The sequence below is a fragment of the Lynx canadensis genome, chromosome A1 (assembly GCF_007474595.2).
Source record: "Lynx canadensis isolate LIC74 chromosome A1, mLynCan4.pri.v2, whole genome shotgun sequence".
Lineage (NCBI taxonomy): Eukaryota > Metazoa > Chordata > Mammalia > Carnivora > Felidae > Lynx > Lynx canadensis.
The window spans coordinates 180,968,810-180,986,253 of NC_044303.2; the positions used below are offsets into that span (position 1 = coordinate 180,968,810).

Below are 17,444 nucleotides of genomic sequence, written 5' to 3' on the forward strand. Positions count from 1 at the left end.
GTAGACAAACAACACACAACCTCATATCAGAACACTGGTTTCAACCTGGCTACATGTTGGAACTACCCCAGAGATTTCCACTTAATTGGTCTACAGTATGAAGTGGGCATCAATGTATGGCTTAAATCAACTTTATTAAGGCAAAATTTAAATACGATCAATGCAGGCATTGTGTATAGTTCGATATGTTTTGACAAATGTGTACACCATAAACCATCGCTTAAATCGATGGGTAAAATGTTTCCTTTACCTCAACGATCCCTGTACTCTTTCCAGGTTACTCCCACCCACCTCCTCCCTCCTCTTCAGCCTATTCAGAACTTCCTATCGATGGATGCATAAGTGTATGATCTCTGAGCCTTCCTTCTTATGCTCAGCATAAGGCTTTGAGACTCATTTATGTTGTTGTATCAGTGACTTGCTTATTACTGCTGAATAATATTCTATTGTATGAATATATCACAGTTCACTTTTTGAAAAACCTTTAGGTTGTCTCTCTCTAGTTTGGGATTATCATGAAAAGCTGTAATGAACAGGCATGCACAAATCTTTGTATGGGCATATATTTGCATTTCTCCTAGGCAAAATTATCCAGCAATGGAATTGCTGGGTTGTATTGTAAGCCTATGTTGAATTTTATTTAAAAAAAACTGGCAAACTGGGGCACCTGGGTGGCTCAGTCAGTTAAGTGTGTGACTTCGGCTCAGGTCAGATCTTACAGTTCATGAGTTCATGGCTCTCTGCTGTCAGCACAGATCCTACTTTGGATCTTCTGTCCTCTCCACCCCCCACCTCTCAAAAATAAATAAACATTAAAAAAGAACAGAAAAACTGTTTTCCAAAATGGCTGTTCCAATTTACATTCTCACCACTAATTTACTGGAGTTGTAATTCTTCCATACTCGCCAACCACTGGTATTGTTAATCTTCATTTCAGTCATTATAGTGGGTATGCTGTGGTACCCGCCTGCAGTTTAAATCTGCATTTCCCCAAGGACTGATGATGGAAACATACTTTTATGTGTCCATTGGCCATCTGTATGTCTTTAGTGTTTTTTAAATCTCTTTCTTATTTTTTTTATTGGGTTGTTGGGCTTCTTACTATTTTAAGATAGGAGTCCTTTTATATATTCTTGATATAGGTCCTCTGTTAGATCTAAATATTGTAAGTATTTTTTCCTTACCTGTGGCTTACCTTTTCAGTTTCTTACTGGTGTCTTTTGAACAACAGAGGTTTACATTCAATGAAGCCCCATTCATCAATTTTTCTTTTATAGTTAGTGGTTTTTGGGTCTTGTCCCCCCCCCCCCCCAAAAAAAAATCTTTGCCTGTTCTACAATCTTGAAGATTTTTCTCCTATGTTTTCTTCTAGATGTTCTCTAGTTTTCCATTTTATGTTTGGGTCTATGGTCATTTTGAGTTTATTTTTATACACAGTGTGAGGTGGGGACAGAAGTGGGTGTATTTTTTTCCATGTGGACCAGCAACTATTGAAAAGACTGTCCTTTAGGATACCGGGCTTTTCAAAAGTTCCCAGGGGTGTCTAGGGAGTTGTGTTAGTTAACAGCCTTTGTCCTGCATTAGTCAGACTCTGAGAGGGTCCCCCCAGGCCCAGCCTCTTCTGCTGGTACCCTCCTTCCTGAGTCTATCACATTTGAATAGATATCTTTACATCAGGCAGGATCCTTGAGATCACCTTGGCTAGTAATTTTTTAGTTCTCATTTTTTTTAATTAAAGCTATACATGGGCACAGTTTAATCACTGAGCATTTTACACACCTGGCTACATAAAACATCATTACCCCATCCTCTTCCCTCTCAGGCTCTCCTCCCCAGAAGGCAGCTACTGCCAACACTTAGCTAAGCGCAGCCATCACTGAGAACCCCTTCTCTATCCTCCTTCGTGCTCCAAACCTCCATCTACAAATGTATTCCATACACGTTCTCCACACTCACAAGCTCTGCATATAATCCACACACCACCTCCTCCACACACCACACGCCCACTTTCTACACACACCACATGCATACCCACACGGCTAATGCTAGTGCATTCTCCAAGGGCTTTAACAACAATTGTCTTAAAAACAGCTGAACATCTGGAGAATGCCCAACCTTGTTACTATGCAAAGGAATGCAAATGAAAAGCAGTGAAGCAACAGTTTAAACCTATAATGAATTTATCAAGAAATAAGGAAATGAAAATCGCCCCTTACTGATCAAGGCATGAGGATAACAGTACCCTTACTGCCTATGGCAATACAGGTTGATACAGTCTTTTGGAAGTTCTTATCAATTTAGGAACGAATATGGATTAGAAGTCTCAAAAATGTTCATAGTCTCTTGCTTAGTAATCCTATATTTGGAAATATAAACTTAGGAAATTGTCACAAAGGAGAGGAGCAATATGAATAATGATTCTCCCCCTATTTATTTATAACAAATAGATGGAAATAGTGCAGGAGAACAGCAATAGGGGTAATTATGGTGCATTTGTTTTATGTGTTAAAATGTATTGCTTACATTCATTTGATATACTAAAAATGACAATATGAAGACTGTGTGGCATCTCTCAAATACTCATAACACAATATGAAGGGAAAACACTAGAACACATAATTTGATCCCTGATTAAAACCATCTAATCAAGGGTGCTTAGGCTGCTCAGTTGGTTAAGTGTCTAACTCTTGATTTCAGCTCAGGTCATGATATCACAGTTTGTGAGGTCTGCGGGCCTGCGGGTCTGGGGCACTGCAATCAGGCTCTGTGCTGACAGTGTGGAACCCGCTTAGGATTCTCTCTCCCTCTGTCTCTGCCCCTCCCCCTGCTCATGTGCACTCTCTCTCTCTCTCAAAATAAATAAACTTAAAAAGAAACCCAAAACACAAAAACCATCTAATCATGATGGATGGAAACAGTCTGTGGGAGTACTGAACACTCACATCTGAAATAATGAAATGGGTTATATTTTGGTTGTCTATATTTATTGGTTCTCACTCCTCTGTCTGTCTGTCTCTCTATCTTTCTATCTCTCTCTCTATATCTATCTACATATCTATATCTATATATAGATATAGATAGAGAGAGAGTGCACAAGCGAGGGAGAGGGACAGAGGGAGAAAGAGAGAGAGAATCTTAAGCAGACTCCACGCTCAGCAAGGAGCCTGACATGGGGCTGGATCCCATGACCCTGAGATCATGACCTGAGCTACTGACTGAGCCACCTCAAGCACTGCTCCCCCACCCCTACCCCTGGTCTTCTTTCAGACTCACTCCAGTCAGGCCTTTGCCCTGAGTCCTTGTCCACAGCTTCCCTCGAAAGTTGGGTCTATCTCAGTCTTCATATCTGACCCATCAGAAGCATCTGACAGGGCTGACGACACTCTCCTCAACATGCTTCCTTCAGGATGGCCTGGTTTTCCGTCTGCCTTTCTGGTCACTCCTCAGGTTTTTCTCCTTTCTGCACCCACTTACTATCTGAGAACCCCAAGACTCATTCCTTGGTCCTCTTCTCTTTGATTTACTATCTGAGAACCCCAAGACTCATTCCTTGGTCCTCTTCTCTTTGATTTACTCCTTTGGTGATCTCAGCTAGCTTCATGTCTTTAAATACTACTGTGTTGTATGCCAACAACTCCCAAACAACTAGCTTTAGCCCAGATCTCTTATCCAAACTCCAGATTCCTCCATCAAACATACCAGACTTTTCCCTCAAGTCTTAGATGTGTAACAGGTATAGAAGACTCGACATGTCCAAAATCATTTTCCTCCCTACACCCAATACTCTAGTTTTTTCCATTCAATAAATGGCAACTCCATCCTGCCAGCTGCTCTGCCCCATGAGGGCCATTCATTCCTCTTTCTCTCATGTTCCATATGCAGTCTACCAAGAAATCCTGTTGTCTCTACCTTGAAAATACATCCACATCTGGCCACTTTTCACTACCTCCACCACCAAGGCCTTGGTCTGGGGCACTGCCCTCTGTCACCTGGATGACTGCAATCATCTCTCACAAGCTTCTCTGCTTCTGTCCTTGCTCCACTAAGTTCTATTCTCAGCAAAGCAGCCAGAGTGGCCCTTTTAAGACATAAAGCAGATCATGCCACTCATCAGCTGAAAACTCTCCAATGGCTCTCATCTCACACGGAGCAAAAAGCTAGAGCCCTTAAGGCAAACCACCACCCCATCTATGCCCTGCAACTCTCTGGCCTGAGGTCCTTCTCCCGGCTTCCTTACTCACTCTGCCATGTGCACACCTGCCTCCTTGTCATCCCCATGCAAGCTAAACGTGGCCACTACTCAGAGTTCTTGCTCTAACAATTCTCTACCTGAAAGGCCCCCTTATCTCCCTCAAGTCTTAGTTCAAATCTCATTTTCTCAACCAGGTCTTCTTCCTGAAGACCATGGCCACTGTCCTTCCCCACCACCCTCAAACTCATCCCAGCACGTCTCAGCCCACACTCTTTTTCTTTCTCCTGTAATACTTTAATTGTCTAATGTACTACATAATATGCTTATTTGTGTTATGTTTTGTCTCTTCTGCCAGAATGAAAGCTCTCTAAGGGCCAGAATCACTGCCATTACAAACACTCTCATGTATCCCAAGTTCCAAGAACAGTGCCTGGAACATTGCAGATAGTCAGTGAATATTTGCTGAATGAATGAATGCTGGACAGTGGATTGAACCTATTCAATTCTCTTATGTTTATAACTGGAGAAGGTAATTTCAGTCTGTGAACAACACACACACAGAGGACTGGTCTGAGTCCCCGGCTCTGAATGCTTAGGCCTCGAGGGTCACACTCCCACCACCTGTACCCCACACAGGCTCCATCTGCAGAAGGTGGTGCCCTCCATCCAACCAGGACACCTTCAAAGCAAAAGGCACCCAGTGGTCTGAGAGCTGGTAAAACTGTCAGAATTCTTCCTATTGTGGCCCCCATTTACTTACCCGCCCATACATCCCATTTCTGCCATCATCTCCTCAAGAGTAAACTCTGCCACTGCCTGCTATTCCTTCCTGCCTTCTATTTCTCCAACAACTCCCAGAAGCACCTTAAAATACTGCTCTTGCGATCAGATTTTAATGAGGGGGGATGAACTCAGTAATTAGACACAAGGAGTAGACTGGTTTGGGTCCCTGTACATCACTGTTGAACCCAGCATACCGTGCAGCCCTCCAAGCATTAACCTCATTCCCTGTACACACTCAATTAGGCATATTTACTTCTCATTCTCTAGCATGCAATTGTGAGCGCTAATAAAAACCTCTGCTACCCCCAACAATGCAATTAATGTCATTAGCTGTCTCTCAGAAACTTGTCTACACTTTGGTGCCGACGAAGTCTGCTCATTCATCCATTTAGTCATGAGTTCATGCACGTATGCCCTTTCCTATTTAGCAAAGATCAAGTGCATACCTACTATGTGCCTTACCAAGCACAGGCCTGGGGCGGCATGATGAATTAGACACTGCCCTGCTTTACAACAGGCAAATGGTTATACCACCGAGTGATGAGGGGCACGACAGAGGCATAGCCAGGTGCTACTGAACTTGGAGGAGAAAGCGAATCGGGGAGCACACTCGGCTCCCTAGCAGCAGTTCGAATCCCAGCTCTGCTGTGCTTTAGCCTTGAGTGTCAAGCAGTCAGTGATGACCTTTAAGTTGCATTTATAAGACAGGGATAATCATCCTAACACCCCTCAGGGGAGCCAGGAGGATTAAGTGAGAAGACGTCTATCGGGTGTCTATTCCAGCACATGGCACAGATTGTGTGGTCAGTAAACAGAGGCTACTAGGATCTCATGCCCTATTCACAGCCTTCAGGCCTGGCCAGGCACATCCCATTTCATTCCATTCACCTCTTTCCTGACAGGACAAAGGGAATCCTACACTTCAGAAGGCTGGAAGCAAGACAGGCATGGACACGTGGGGCAGTGAATTTCAGAGGACAGGACATAATCTTGGCCAAGAAGGTGTACAAAGGATGAAGCCCAGGGGCGCCTGGGTGGCTTGGTCAGTTAAGCGTCCGACTTCGGCTCAGGTCATGATCTCACGGTCCGTGAGTTCGAGCCCCGCGTCGGGCTCTGTGCTGACAGCTCAGAGCCTGGAGCCTGTTTCAGATTCTGTGTCTCCCTCTCTCTGACCCTCCCCTGTTCATGCTCTGTCTCTCTCTGTCTCAAAAATAAATAAACGTTAAAAAAAAAAATTAAAAAAAAAAAAAAAAGGATGAAGCCCAAATACCCATTAAGTCTCCTTGGCTCAGGGACCATGACTTGGGTTCCTCCACCTGTTAGACAACACGCTTGTCCCTTTCTCAACCTATTCTTACATCATTGCTTCAGAGACAAAGACACTAGGAATCTTTACTCTGGATCAGGATACTTGGATCATGTACATGAAGCAAAGGTCAGCTGACCACTATAATGAGCTAGAGACACCACAACTGATACCAATCCACTATGGACACACATGTATGCATGCTGCTAGGGACATGCCGGGGCTCTGGTCTGGTAATGACAATGACACATCTGCCTTACATGGAAAAAAATCTGTACGCACAAAAATTGGTATATGTTAGGAGCGCCTGGGTGGCGCAGTCGGTTAAGCGTCCGACTTCAGCCAGGTCATGATCTCGCGGTCCGGGAGTTCGAGCCCCGCGTCGGGCTCTGGGCTGATGGCTCAGAGCCTGGAGCCTGTTTCCGATTCTGTGTCTCCCTCTCTCTCTGCCCCTCCCCTGTTCATGCTCTGTCTCTCTCTGTCCCAAAAATAAATAAACGTTGAAAAAATTGGTATATGTTAAAGAAAAGGATATCTGCATATACACACAAACATACAATCGGAATATTTCTGGAATGATACACAAGAAATTATTAGCAGTGGTTGCTTCTGTAAAATTGGGGAGATGGGTTGTGAGGGGAGAGTTTTAGATTCTATTTAAAATCCTTCTAAATGGTTATTTTGTACGAGCATACATTATCTATCTATATCTACATCGACATCTCCATCTCACTCTATATAAAACAAAACACAATCTGGCTTCAAGAGCCTCTGCCGGCAGCTCTTCCAGACTTGGGGGGTGGGTGTGGAGGTAGAGGGATGGGGTGCAAGATGGGGAAGGGATGCTGGACAGGAACTTACTGGTGTTGTGGTCTATGAAGTAGTCTCCGACCTGTGGGTCATACGCCTCTTCCCATCCTAGTGGCAACTCATCACTAATGCAGTCAGCAAAGGTGAGTGGTTTGGTGTACCTGGCAAGGGAGAGGAGAAACACACTCCATCAGCCCAAGGTCCCCAAAGCCCTGCAATTCACTGCTTCTCTCAGCCCCCTGCTCCTCTGGATTGACCCAGCAGAGCCACAGACTTTGCACTGACCCCAACTCTGCTGTGCCCAAGGCCCCCAGGAAGGTGACTGCATGGCAGCAGCAGCAGGATTACGTCACCCAGGAGGGAAGCAGGGATTCGGCATTCCAGGCCTAACTCTGCCACTGATTTGGGAATGATGTGAGCACGTCAGCTTCCTTCTCTGGGCCTCTGTTTCTGCATCTCTGGGCGGTGTGCAGAAAAACGTTCGAAGGTCAAGTCTCGCTTCTGGACTGGGACTCCAGCCCTCACTGGCTTCTTCATCTGTGACTCACTTGCCCACCCCACCCCCAGTCTTCATCCTGGCTCTACCCTATGTCTGTTGTGCCCACTTGCCCTCTGGAAAGCTGGCTTACAGCAGCATCTAGAATGGCAGATGTTCCATCCTTATGAATTTGGCCAGAAGCAGTATTTATCTGCTTCTTGAGCCATTCCTAAATGCCTATACCCACTTCTGTCCTTCCCCAGATAACCCAGGCCAAACTGATCTTTTCGGTAATAACCACTCTCTAAGACCCCGTTTTGGTGTTCAGTGGTGGTAATCACCCATTTGGTGGCTAAGTCAGACAGACAAATCATCCAACTAAATGAACTAAGGCCTGTCAAGGCTGGAAAACAGCACAAACCATCGTTTAAGCATTTCAGTCAGAGTGCAAGGAGCCACGAACCTAGATATACAGCCAATCAGCCTGAGTGGCCCCTCCAAAAAGCCCCTTTGGTTTCTCCTATTACTGCCTCTGCTTAAAACCCATACTCAGATGTTCTCTCTCTCCAGTCTGTTCCCAAGCCCTCAGAGTCCTGGAAGGCCACACGGCTCTGTTTCGTCACCCTTTGGATAGAGTGGCTAGCTTACACACAACAGGACAGGAAGAAAATAGACTGAAATAGGGTCCAGGATTTCTGATCAAGACCTTCCCTCCAAGCCTCAGAAAACTACCCTCTCTCCTGTACTGTGCAATCTCCTTTCCTATAACCACTCCAGCTCAGATTTAAAGCAAAATATATAGGGGAGGGGTGCCTGGGTGGCTCAGTTGGTTAAGCATCTCACCCCTGATCTCAGCTCAGGTCATGATCTCACACTTCATGTGTTCAATCCCTGTGTCAGGCTCTGTGCTGACAGCATGGAGCCTGCCTGGGATTCTCTGTCTCCCTCTCTCTCTACTCCTCCCCTTGCCCTCTCAAAAATAAACATGTAAAATATGTGTGTGTGTATACACACACACACACACACACACACACACTAGATATATATATATATATATATATATATATATACATACACACTATACTACTACACACACACACACACACACACACACATGTGGGAGAAAAGAAACACTGAAAAAGCCCCTGGTGGACAGAATGTGGTGTGCCCAACGTGCCACTACATATCCAAGGTCAGGCAGGCTGCGAAAAATACCTACTGAATAAATGGAGATTCCAAAAGCTTCCATTAGTCAGTAATTTACTGCTGCATTGTGGGAGATGATGAGGGTGAGGCTAGAGGTAAATATGATATGCGAAAGACTAAGCACCGTCAAATAAGGTTTCAATAAGCATCACTTATATTGGCTGTGTGGGTTTGGCAACTTATTTAACTTCTCTGAACCTTAGTATTTGTATCTGAAAAGTGGGATAATAATAACTGTCCAGGTTAGGTTGACTAACGTCATGTTTTAAGAGCATTTAGCACAGATACTGGTGTGAATGAGTGCTCACAAAACACCAGTTATTGTTATCTCCATTTCCCAGAAGGTGAAACTGAGGCTAAGAAAGACTAAATAACATTCTCCAAGTCAATGACAAAACTGGGATTTCAAGCAAGGAAATGTGTCTCCAGAACTCCTGCTGTGTGTGAGCTCAAGGGTTCTTTTGAAAGTTGACATCTTCAGTGTATCTCCTGAGCCCCATGGAAAAATCATAAGCCACTGTCTTGGAGTCAAAGCAGGGAAAAATGGAGAAGACACACAGGTGATAGGGACTTCCCTCAGCAGACGATACTCCTCATTCAGGTACACCTGTGCCAGTCTGGATAGAAGTCCTACAAAGCGGTCTTCAGCCCATGCCACCACCACCACCGCATGCCCTGCCCAGACTTCAGAAACAAAAGGCCACATCCCATAGTGCCTCCCTCTCCTCAAACTTCACCAAGTGGTTCTCCCTTACAGACAATGAAGACCAGTGAACTCCAAGAGCCAAATCTCATCCAACAACATTTTATGCAGCAAATCTTTGAAAGAGCCTCTGAAGAAAAAGTCCACACACATGGAGAGTTACTCTCTTACTGAGGAAAGAAAAATCTGTGAGGGACCAGGAATGCTAGAGTCAGACCTCTTTTTCAGACCTCTTTTTCTCTGCCCTCTGCCCTGAAAGCCTTGCCTGCCAGCCTGGCTGCAGAGATATGAATCTTACTATATATACCTTTTGCCACCCAGAAAACCAAAAAGATACGTCCCTTTCTGACAGTTCCCCTGGATCATCACCTTTCAAAATTCCTCCCTAGGGATTAATTAAATGCTTTCATCAATGGTGCACCTAAGCAACAGATTCCTGTGCCCCCCACAACTGGTGCTTGATAAATATTTGTGGAATGGGTGACTGTAATAATGAATATGTAGGAATGAAAAATAAATGTATTGTTCTACATTTTGCTAATACAGAAGGATGCTCTCAATATATTATGAGAACAACACTGTTGAAAGAGAAAATCGACAGGATACTACTATTGTATATTTTGCCTAAAAATTTGTGTGCAAGTGTGTGTGCATGTTGCATGCGTGTGTGGGAGAGAAACTGGGTGCTCACTTTGGCAGCACATATGGAAGAGAAACTAGAAAGATATACATTAAAATGTTACCTTGGTACACAGATTTTAATGTAATTTCTTTTACTAATTTCTCTGTAATGTTCATGTATCAGTGTAATTAAACTATTTAATAATGGCTAAATCTAAGCCTAGAAAGCACGTTATATATGTCATGTTCTCTCTCTGGGTAGTAGGCACTATTGTTTCATTTTACGAATGAGAAAACATGCTCAATATCACACAGTTAGTAAACCACAGAAGTATAACCTGAAGCCCCACTACCTGACTCCCAAACCTGAGCTTTGCTCATAAAAATTAACAAGACCAAGAACAATCTGGAACACAAAGTAGGCTATGCCAGAGATACAGATGACGACTCTGGACCATCAGGGGCAAGACTGAAGTAGGCAAAAGGCACTGGAGCTTTGGTATATTTGCACCTTCAGCCCCCTGTGCCTTGGTACGAAGATGTTCAACACATTGGATAATCCACAGCTGCTTAATGAAAAGACAATCAAATGTTTCAAAGTCATCCAAGTCATCAATACCAGTGATTCACTGAACTCTCTGTGAGGGTGAGGACTGGAGACGGGGCAGGTCTGCAACACCAAAATGCATCACTTTTCCAGAAAACCATACACCCAGCTGATCATTCCAGCCTTTGACACTGAGGAGTCAGAACTGAGATAAGTAAGCGCAAACATCAGTAATGTGACTGTCATAGAGATATCCTACAGGAGGCGCTGAGAGGTGCACTTCTACTTGCCACAAACACAGAAACTGTGCCCATCAGGGATAAAGAAGAGTGAGTCAAGAGGGCACCCAAAGACAGAAGAAGAGGGCATGTGGAGAAAGGTAGGCTCTGGTTTGATATTCAGGGTTCCCCCTCAAAGCAATCTTGGGGGAAAAGCCAGAGGGCTGATATCCTGGATCCCAGAGCTCTTCCATGGGAAAGAGAAAAGCTTCTATTGGGAGACTATGCAACTTACAAGAAATCTGGACAGCAACATTCTCTCTGGAACAAATGCCAAGAAGGAGATGAATTATTCAGTGTGCAGCAACGTGTCATTCAGAGAATCAGGATGAAGAGAAGTGTTTTTAGCTGCACAAAGATTTAAACACACACACACACGTATATGCACGTGCACACATTCACTCTTCCTGCCAGAGAGAAGAACGGTCTGTTTAAACCAGTTCCCCCTGGGAAACTGTGGGTGCTTCTCTGGCCTGCAATGTTTCCCCTTGGGCAAGTGCCAAGAATGTGAGCTGGGAAGAGATGTCTGCTTTCAGATGTGGCCCAGACTTGGGGGCTTGCCTGGAACTCCCTGCCCCCACCCTCTGATGAAGCGATTCACCCCATTTCAGCTTCAGGGCAGTCTCCAGCCTCCATGTCCTGGGCTACTGAAAACCCCAATCATGAAATCGAAATGCCCCAAACGCTGCAGGGGCAAGAGGGAAGAGGGCCAAGCAAAAACTAGTTCTGCCTCTTCTTAATTACAAATCTCTGAAGGAACACAAACATTCCTGAATGTTTCACAACAGGGCCTCCTGGAAAAGAGGCCCGGATGTGTCACCTTGGAGACAGGTAGGTTCTGCCAGGATCACCCTATGGGGAGCACACCACAGGGAGCACAAGGGCACACCTGTCCAGGAACACAGGCTCCTTGCCCTCCTCCAGCTTCGTGTCGCTTTCCTACGGTCTGTGGGAGAGGCTCCCAGATTGCCATGGCTGGCATTCGGTATTCAGGCGGTGCATCCCTTCTAAGCAGGCAGCTCAGAGAATGAACGGAAGACCTTTTGCCAAGTCTAACACTGGGTGGTGATTCTCTGGAGACTGAAGAACGCGTAGCATATCTTTCATGTTCTTAATGCTTCCCCAGCAATCTGAATGCTTCCCACAGTAACCTCATTATGGCCTTCCAGCAGGATGCTGGCCCCCAACTGGGCTCTCTCAGAGGGCCAGCTGGGCGGGATCACTTTCTAAAGGGCCCTCCAGATTCTAAGCCAAGAACTGTCCAAACTTTCAGCGGAACCTCTCCTCCCAGCTCAGGCAGGATGAGCCGGCCGGCTCCTCCGCCCCGGGTGTTTCACACGCATAGTTCCCATAGCTTAGATTGCACAACTGACTTCGCAGCCTCACCTCCAGGCTGCTGCAGAGCACAGCTGCCCCTTCACCTTTTGCACCTTGAAGGCTGGGGTGGGTAGGAAGAAAGTGCAATATTTGAAGTCCTCCTTCATTCCTTTAATTCAGTTCTGTTCAAACACCTTCATTCATACGTCTAACAAATCTGGGGGAGACAAAATCTCAGAGCTTGTTAGGAGAGCTGCGTACACAGAACAGCTGAAACTTCCTAAATGCCAAATGCAGAAGTGGACAAGACAGACAGGGACCTGTCCTTACATTCTAGTAGGAGACACACCCCAACCAGGAAGCAAGTCACTGAAATCATGTCAGAGATTCATGCTATTCAGAAAAATACAACAAGGGGGTGGGATCAAGGGTAATGGGGTGGGGGGTGGAAGAGAGGGAGTGTCAAGGGAAGCCTCTTGCAGAAGATGATCTTGGAGCGGAGACCCGATGCTGGGAAGCAACGGGAAAGGCCAGTTGGGGCGGGACAATGTTGGTGAGTTTGAGGAGGAAAAAGGCCACATAACATATCTTTATGTTATAAGCGATGTGGTAGGGACACAAGGGTGAAGAGGACAGACTTTTAGGGCTCTGGGGTCCCTGATAAGTGCCACCCCTGTGCCAAGTGGCAGAAGGTGATCTAGAGAAGCTCCCTGCCTCACTTTCTGCTCTCCTTCTCTCTCTCTCTCCTGTCCATCAGTCCTTCAAGCAACACATATTTACTGCACAGACACAGTAGCCTGGTCCCATGCCAGACACCATGAGGGCTCCAACACTTGCATAAGCCTCGTTTCTGCCTTCAGGAGAAGTGGGTCTGGCTAGGGAGCCAAGGCTTACCCTTAAAACAGGCAGTGACCCATCCCCATGGCATTTGGTGATTGCATATGAAGTGGCTATGCTACCCGGGGCTGTGAACCACAGGCAATTAGAGGATGTAGGGATGGTTACTAAGCTGCTAGGTCAGCTGTTCAGACGTGAAAGGCCAAGGGTTTGGGAGACTGGAGAGACTGGGGAAACAGGGTGTCATCAGGAAAGGCTGGAGGAGGCAGGAAGGAAGAAGAAGGTGGTCGGCTTCACAGCTACTGTGGAGACAGGTCAGCTACTACCCACAAAGGCTCAGGAACTCATGCTAGTCTGAAAACTTTGCTCCACCTCTTCCACAATCACAGGCGTGCTACGTAACCTCTTTAGGAGGAGTTTCCTTCTCTGTGAAACTTAGAGTCCCAATCTCATAAGGGTGTGGTGGGGATCAAACGAGATAACACATATGAAGTGCTTTGCACAGGGCCTGGAATGTAATAAGCCCTCAGTCACTGTGGGTTGTTAACGGGATCTGTTGAGAGGCTTTCTGCTCTGTGCATTGTGAGAATTGTGCGTCACCTTTCCTCTTAGGTGGTCAGATGTGTTAGTGATCCTCATCAGCATCATTCTTCATCTCAAGAGATAACCCATGGTGGCTAAAACTCCCAAGCTCTACAGTCAGCCACCTGTGTCCCCAAGCAGGCACTGTCACTTACTTTTTGTCCTTGGGCATGAACCCTAACCTTCCTGAATTTGCTTCTTTGTCTGTATAGTGGGGATGTAGAGAATGATGACCTAGTTAAGATGACCTGTGCGGACCCCATGGCATACAGGGCTTCAACCAACATTATTTGGTATTATGAGTTAGGTTTTCTATCCCTATTTCCATGATGGGGAAACCGAGGCAAAATAATCGTCCAGGTTAATAGCCAATACACCCTGCACTGTACTCCACAGCCTCCTTTCCTGGAGGGGCTGGGACTACGTATACTCTCCCTTTTTGGATTAAAAAAGGGTTTGTCTCTCCCAATCTGCTCTCTGGAGGAGGTGTTTACACCAGGAACTCCCCAGCTCTCCTCTTAAACAATTCCCTCCCTTCCTCCCTCCAGTCTCAAAACACCTGTCTCAACATTCTGGTGTTTTTGCCCCCAGACCTCTTTGCTTCCCTACTTTGGTTGGGCTGGTTTATTCAGAAGCTTTCTTGGCCTAGTCCACTCCCATTCCTGGAATTTTTTTATGGGGAAAAGATGAGGAAGGAGCAAAGCAGGAGGGAGGGTTCCAGACTGCTCTCCATGCACTCCTCTCCTCTTTAGGTTGCCCCCTTCCCATACACACCAGTGGCTCACCCCCCTGCTAAATATTGTCTTCACTCTGCCCCCACTGAGTTCTTGGGGCCAGTCTCCTTCCTCTACCTCCATCCCCAGGTCTCTAGGTCTAACCATTCCCCAATTCCCTCCAGCTCACTGACACAGTGATAAATCCATGCTGCTATCCCTCTGCATACCACTTGCTGGGATTTAAGATTATGGCCCTGAGAACCAGATGGTGCATTAGAGTAGGCATGGCCAACTGACTACCGGAAGGCCAAATTCAGCCTAGAGCCTGCAGTAGCTTGTTTTAGCAGTAGCTTGTAGCACTTTGTTTTAAAAGTGGAATTACCATGACTTTTGGGGGCAGCACTCTTACTGAACACCTTACCCTGCTCTATAACATGTCACTCCAACTTGTGTCTTATCAAAAGGCAGCATAGAGTAATGGTTGAGAGTACAGGGCTCTGGAGCTAGACTCCTGGGTTTGAATCCAGGCTCTGCCATTTTCAAGCTGTATGACCTTGGGCAAGACACTTAAACTCTCTGCAGTCCAGCCTTCAAAGGTGAAAAACAGGAAAAATAATAATGCATTTATTGAACACTATGTGCCAGGAACGCTTCTACGCACTTTATGTATATTAACTTACTTGGCCCTCATAACTACCCTTTTAGGAAGGTAACTTTCAGATCTACTTCACAGGGTTGAGAATTAAATGAGATAATGCATAAAACAGAAATTTGGAATACAGTGAATAAATGTGAGCAATTCATTATTATCTTCATTGCTGTCCAAAGGAGGCCTCTAATGCAGAGGTATTAATGAATGATAAAACTGAACAGGACATCTGGAATCTGACAAACCAATCCCCTTGTTTTACTGAGGATGATGCGAAAACTGAGGCACAGAGAGAAAAGACTTGTCCAGAGCCACCCAAGAACCCATTAGCAGAGCAGAGACTAAAACCTGGAATCAGTCCCAGGCCTGCATCACACTCATGACACCAAGAGATCAAGCCAACCTGGTGCTGAATTTGGCTCCGTATGAAATGCAGTGAAAATCTGAACACCCTGCAAGACATAATTACTGATAGTATTTTCTGGGCTAACTAACCCTGCAAAACTAAAAGGAGAATTACCACTGGGCAAGAATCCACTCATGGAGAGACAAGGCTGGGAGATGGACCCTTCGTTTTGCCCATTTCCTCATTAGAGGGCAACTTCCTGAAAGCCCAACACCACAACAGAACAGGGCACCTGCTTTATGTGTTTGTCCCTCACCCAGCTCCTCCCCAGCTTCATCCTCATTCCTGAATTGGAGCTAGGCTAAGACAGTTCTGTGCCCTATAGAAAGGGCCAGTTCTGTCCTTCTTAGCTGTGTAAATTTAGCCTATTCCTTCCCCAGCTCTGAGCCTCAGTTTCCCCATAGGTATAAAATGGTTAAGAAAGTCTGCCTTGCAGGGTTCTTGCAGAGGCTAAATGAATTAGTACATGAGAATGACTCAACACAGCACTTGGCATGTACTGTTGGGTAGGCTATGCAGAGCTCCTCCTTTCTGTAGTCAGGACCTTGAGGGCACTCACCCCCCAGCTTTACTCCTTCTGGTCCCATGAGCTAGGGGTCTCCCCAGGTGCTCCAGCTCTAAGAGCAGAGGCCATAGCCCACCCTTCCCTGGAATTTGACTATTCTTCTGTTCTGTGAGCTCTGACCCTCCCCCACCCATGCAGGCCAGAAGAGCTGGTCCTTCTAGAAGTAATTGGCTATGAAGGCTTCTCCGGGATCCTGCCTTGATCTGTGGCCCCTTCCATGACAGCACCACTTAGAGCATTGGAAGGGGAAAGACGAGATCTGGGTTTGAATCTTGATGCTGCCACCAGATTAGCCATGGAAGAAGAAGCCAGGCTTCCTACCCTTTCTGGGCTTCCCATCTGCAAAACAAGGGAGTTGTAATATGGTATCTTTAAGGCCCCCTTTGCAGTTTTAGCCTGCATAAATCTATTATTTGGCTGCCTGTCCCAAAGGTCAAGAGCATTGTGTGGTTGCAGTGAAACAAGAATGAAAACATCTTTTGCTGAAATCCTGTTAAGTATGAGGCACTGGACCATATGCTCTATATAAAGTAAATCATTTCCTTTATCTTCACAACATTTCTGTGAGGCAGGTATTGCCACCTTTATTTAACCAACAAAGAAACCAATGCTGAATCATTACCATCACCACCACCACCACCACCATCATCATCATCAATGCTAAATTTTGTTGAGGGTTTACAAAGTACCAGGCACTATTCAGGCTCCCTTACATAGACTATATTTCAATGATTCTAAGCTGCACATTTAAAAATACATCTTAACATCTCTGAAATTGGGATGTGTCTTGCCACTGCTTACTGACATCTTCCACTGTTAGCCAGGCTGCAGTCCTGATGGAGGTGTTCCTGCCTGTGTACAGACATCAAAGACGTCATGGGCTTAGGATAAGATCCCAGAGAGGACAGTGGAGCACTTTTATCCCCTAGGAACCAAATGGTTGTGGGGAAGGGTTGAGGAGGCAGTGACCAGACACGTTTAGCAACATTCCCCAAGCAGGAGTGCAAAGTAGGCTAACTCTACATGATTGCCTAGCTGGCTTCAGAGCTCAGCACCAAAGCCTTTGACTTCCTCTGTGGGTCGTTATAACAAGGCTGTACCACCAACACTTTGAGGGTAACAAGGAAGCTATTCAAAACACAGACACCAATAATCCTGAGTTAAAAAGTGACTCCAAAGAATTGGATTCATGAAACTAACACAACACTGTATGCTAACTATACTGGAATTAAAATAAAATAAATTAAAAAAAAAAAAGAACTGGATTTGGAATAGGAAGATGTTTTAGGAATCCTGGATCTTTACTTTGTTTATCTAGTGGGGTTTTGTTTTTTTGTACGTATAAAAGTGATATGTGAGTTAAAAAAAATCTAAGTTTGAAAGATTTATTTCAATAAGTATGAGATATGTGTTTTATGTAATTTTAAAACACTGGATTATAATTTAAT

General features: G+C 45.4%; 1 protein-coding gene across 2 annotated transcripts in view; it reads right to left on the bottom strand.

The window, feature by feature from the left end:
• WWC1 (WW and C2 domain containing 1) overlaps positions 1-17,444 on the bottom strand; it is a 154,642-nt gene that overhangs the window by 74,682 nt on the left and 62,516 nt on the right. Inside the window, exon 2 of one of the 2 annotated variants that reach the window (XM_030327845.1) lies at positions 7,143-7,252. In XM_030327845.1, coding sequence (XP_030183705.1) covers positions 7,143-7,252 — 110 coding nt within the window. Of the gene's footprint in view, positions 1-7,142; positions 7,253-17,444 lie in introns of those variants that run through there. The other variant, XM_030327852.1, reaches the window with a different exon arrangement.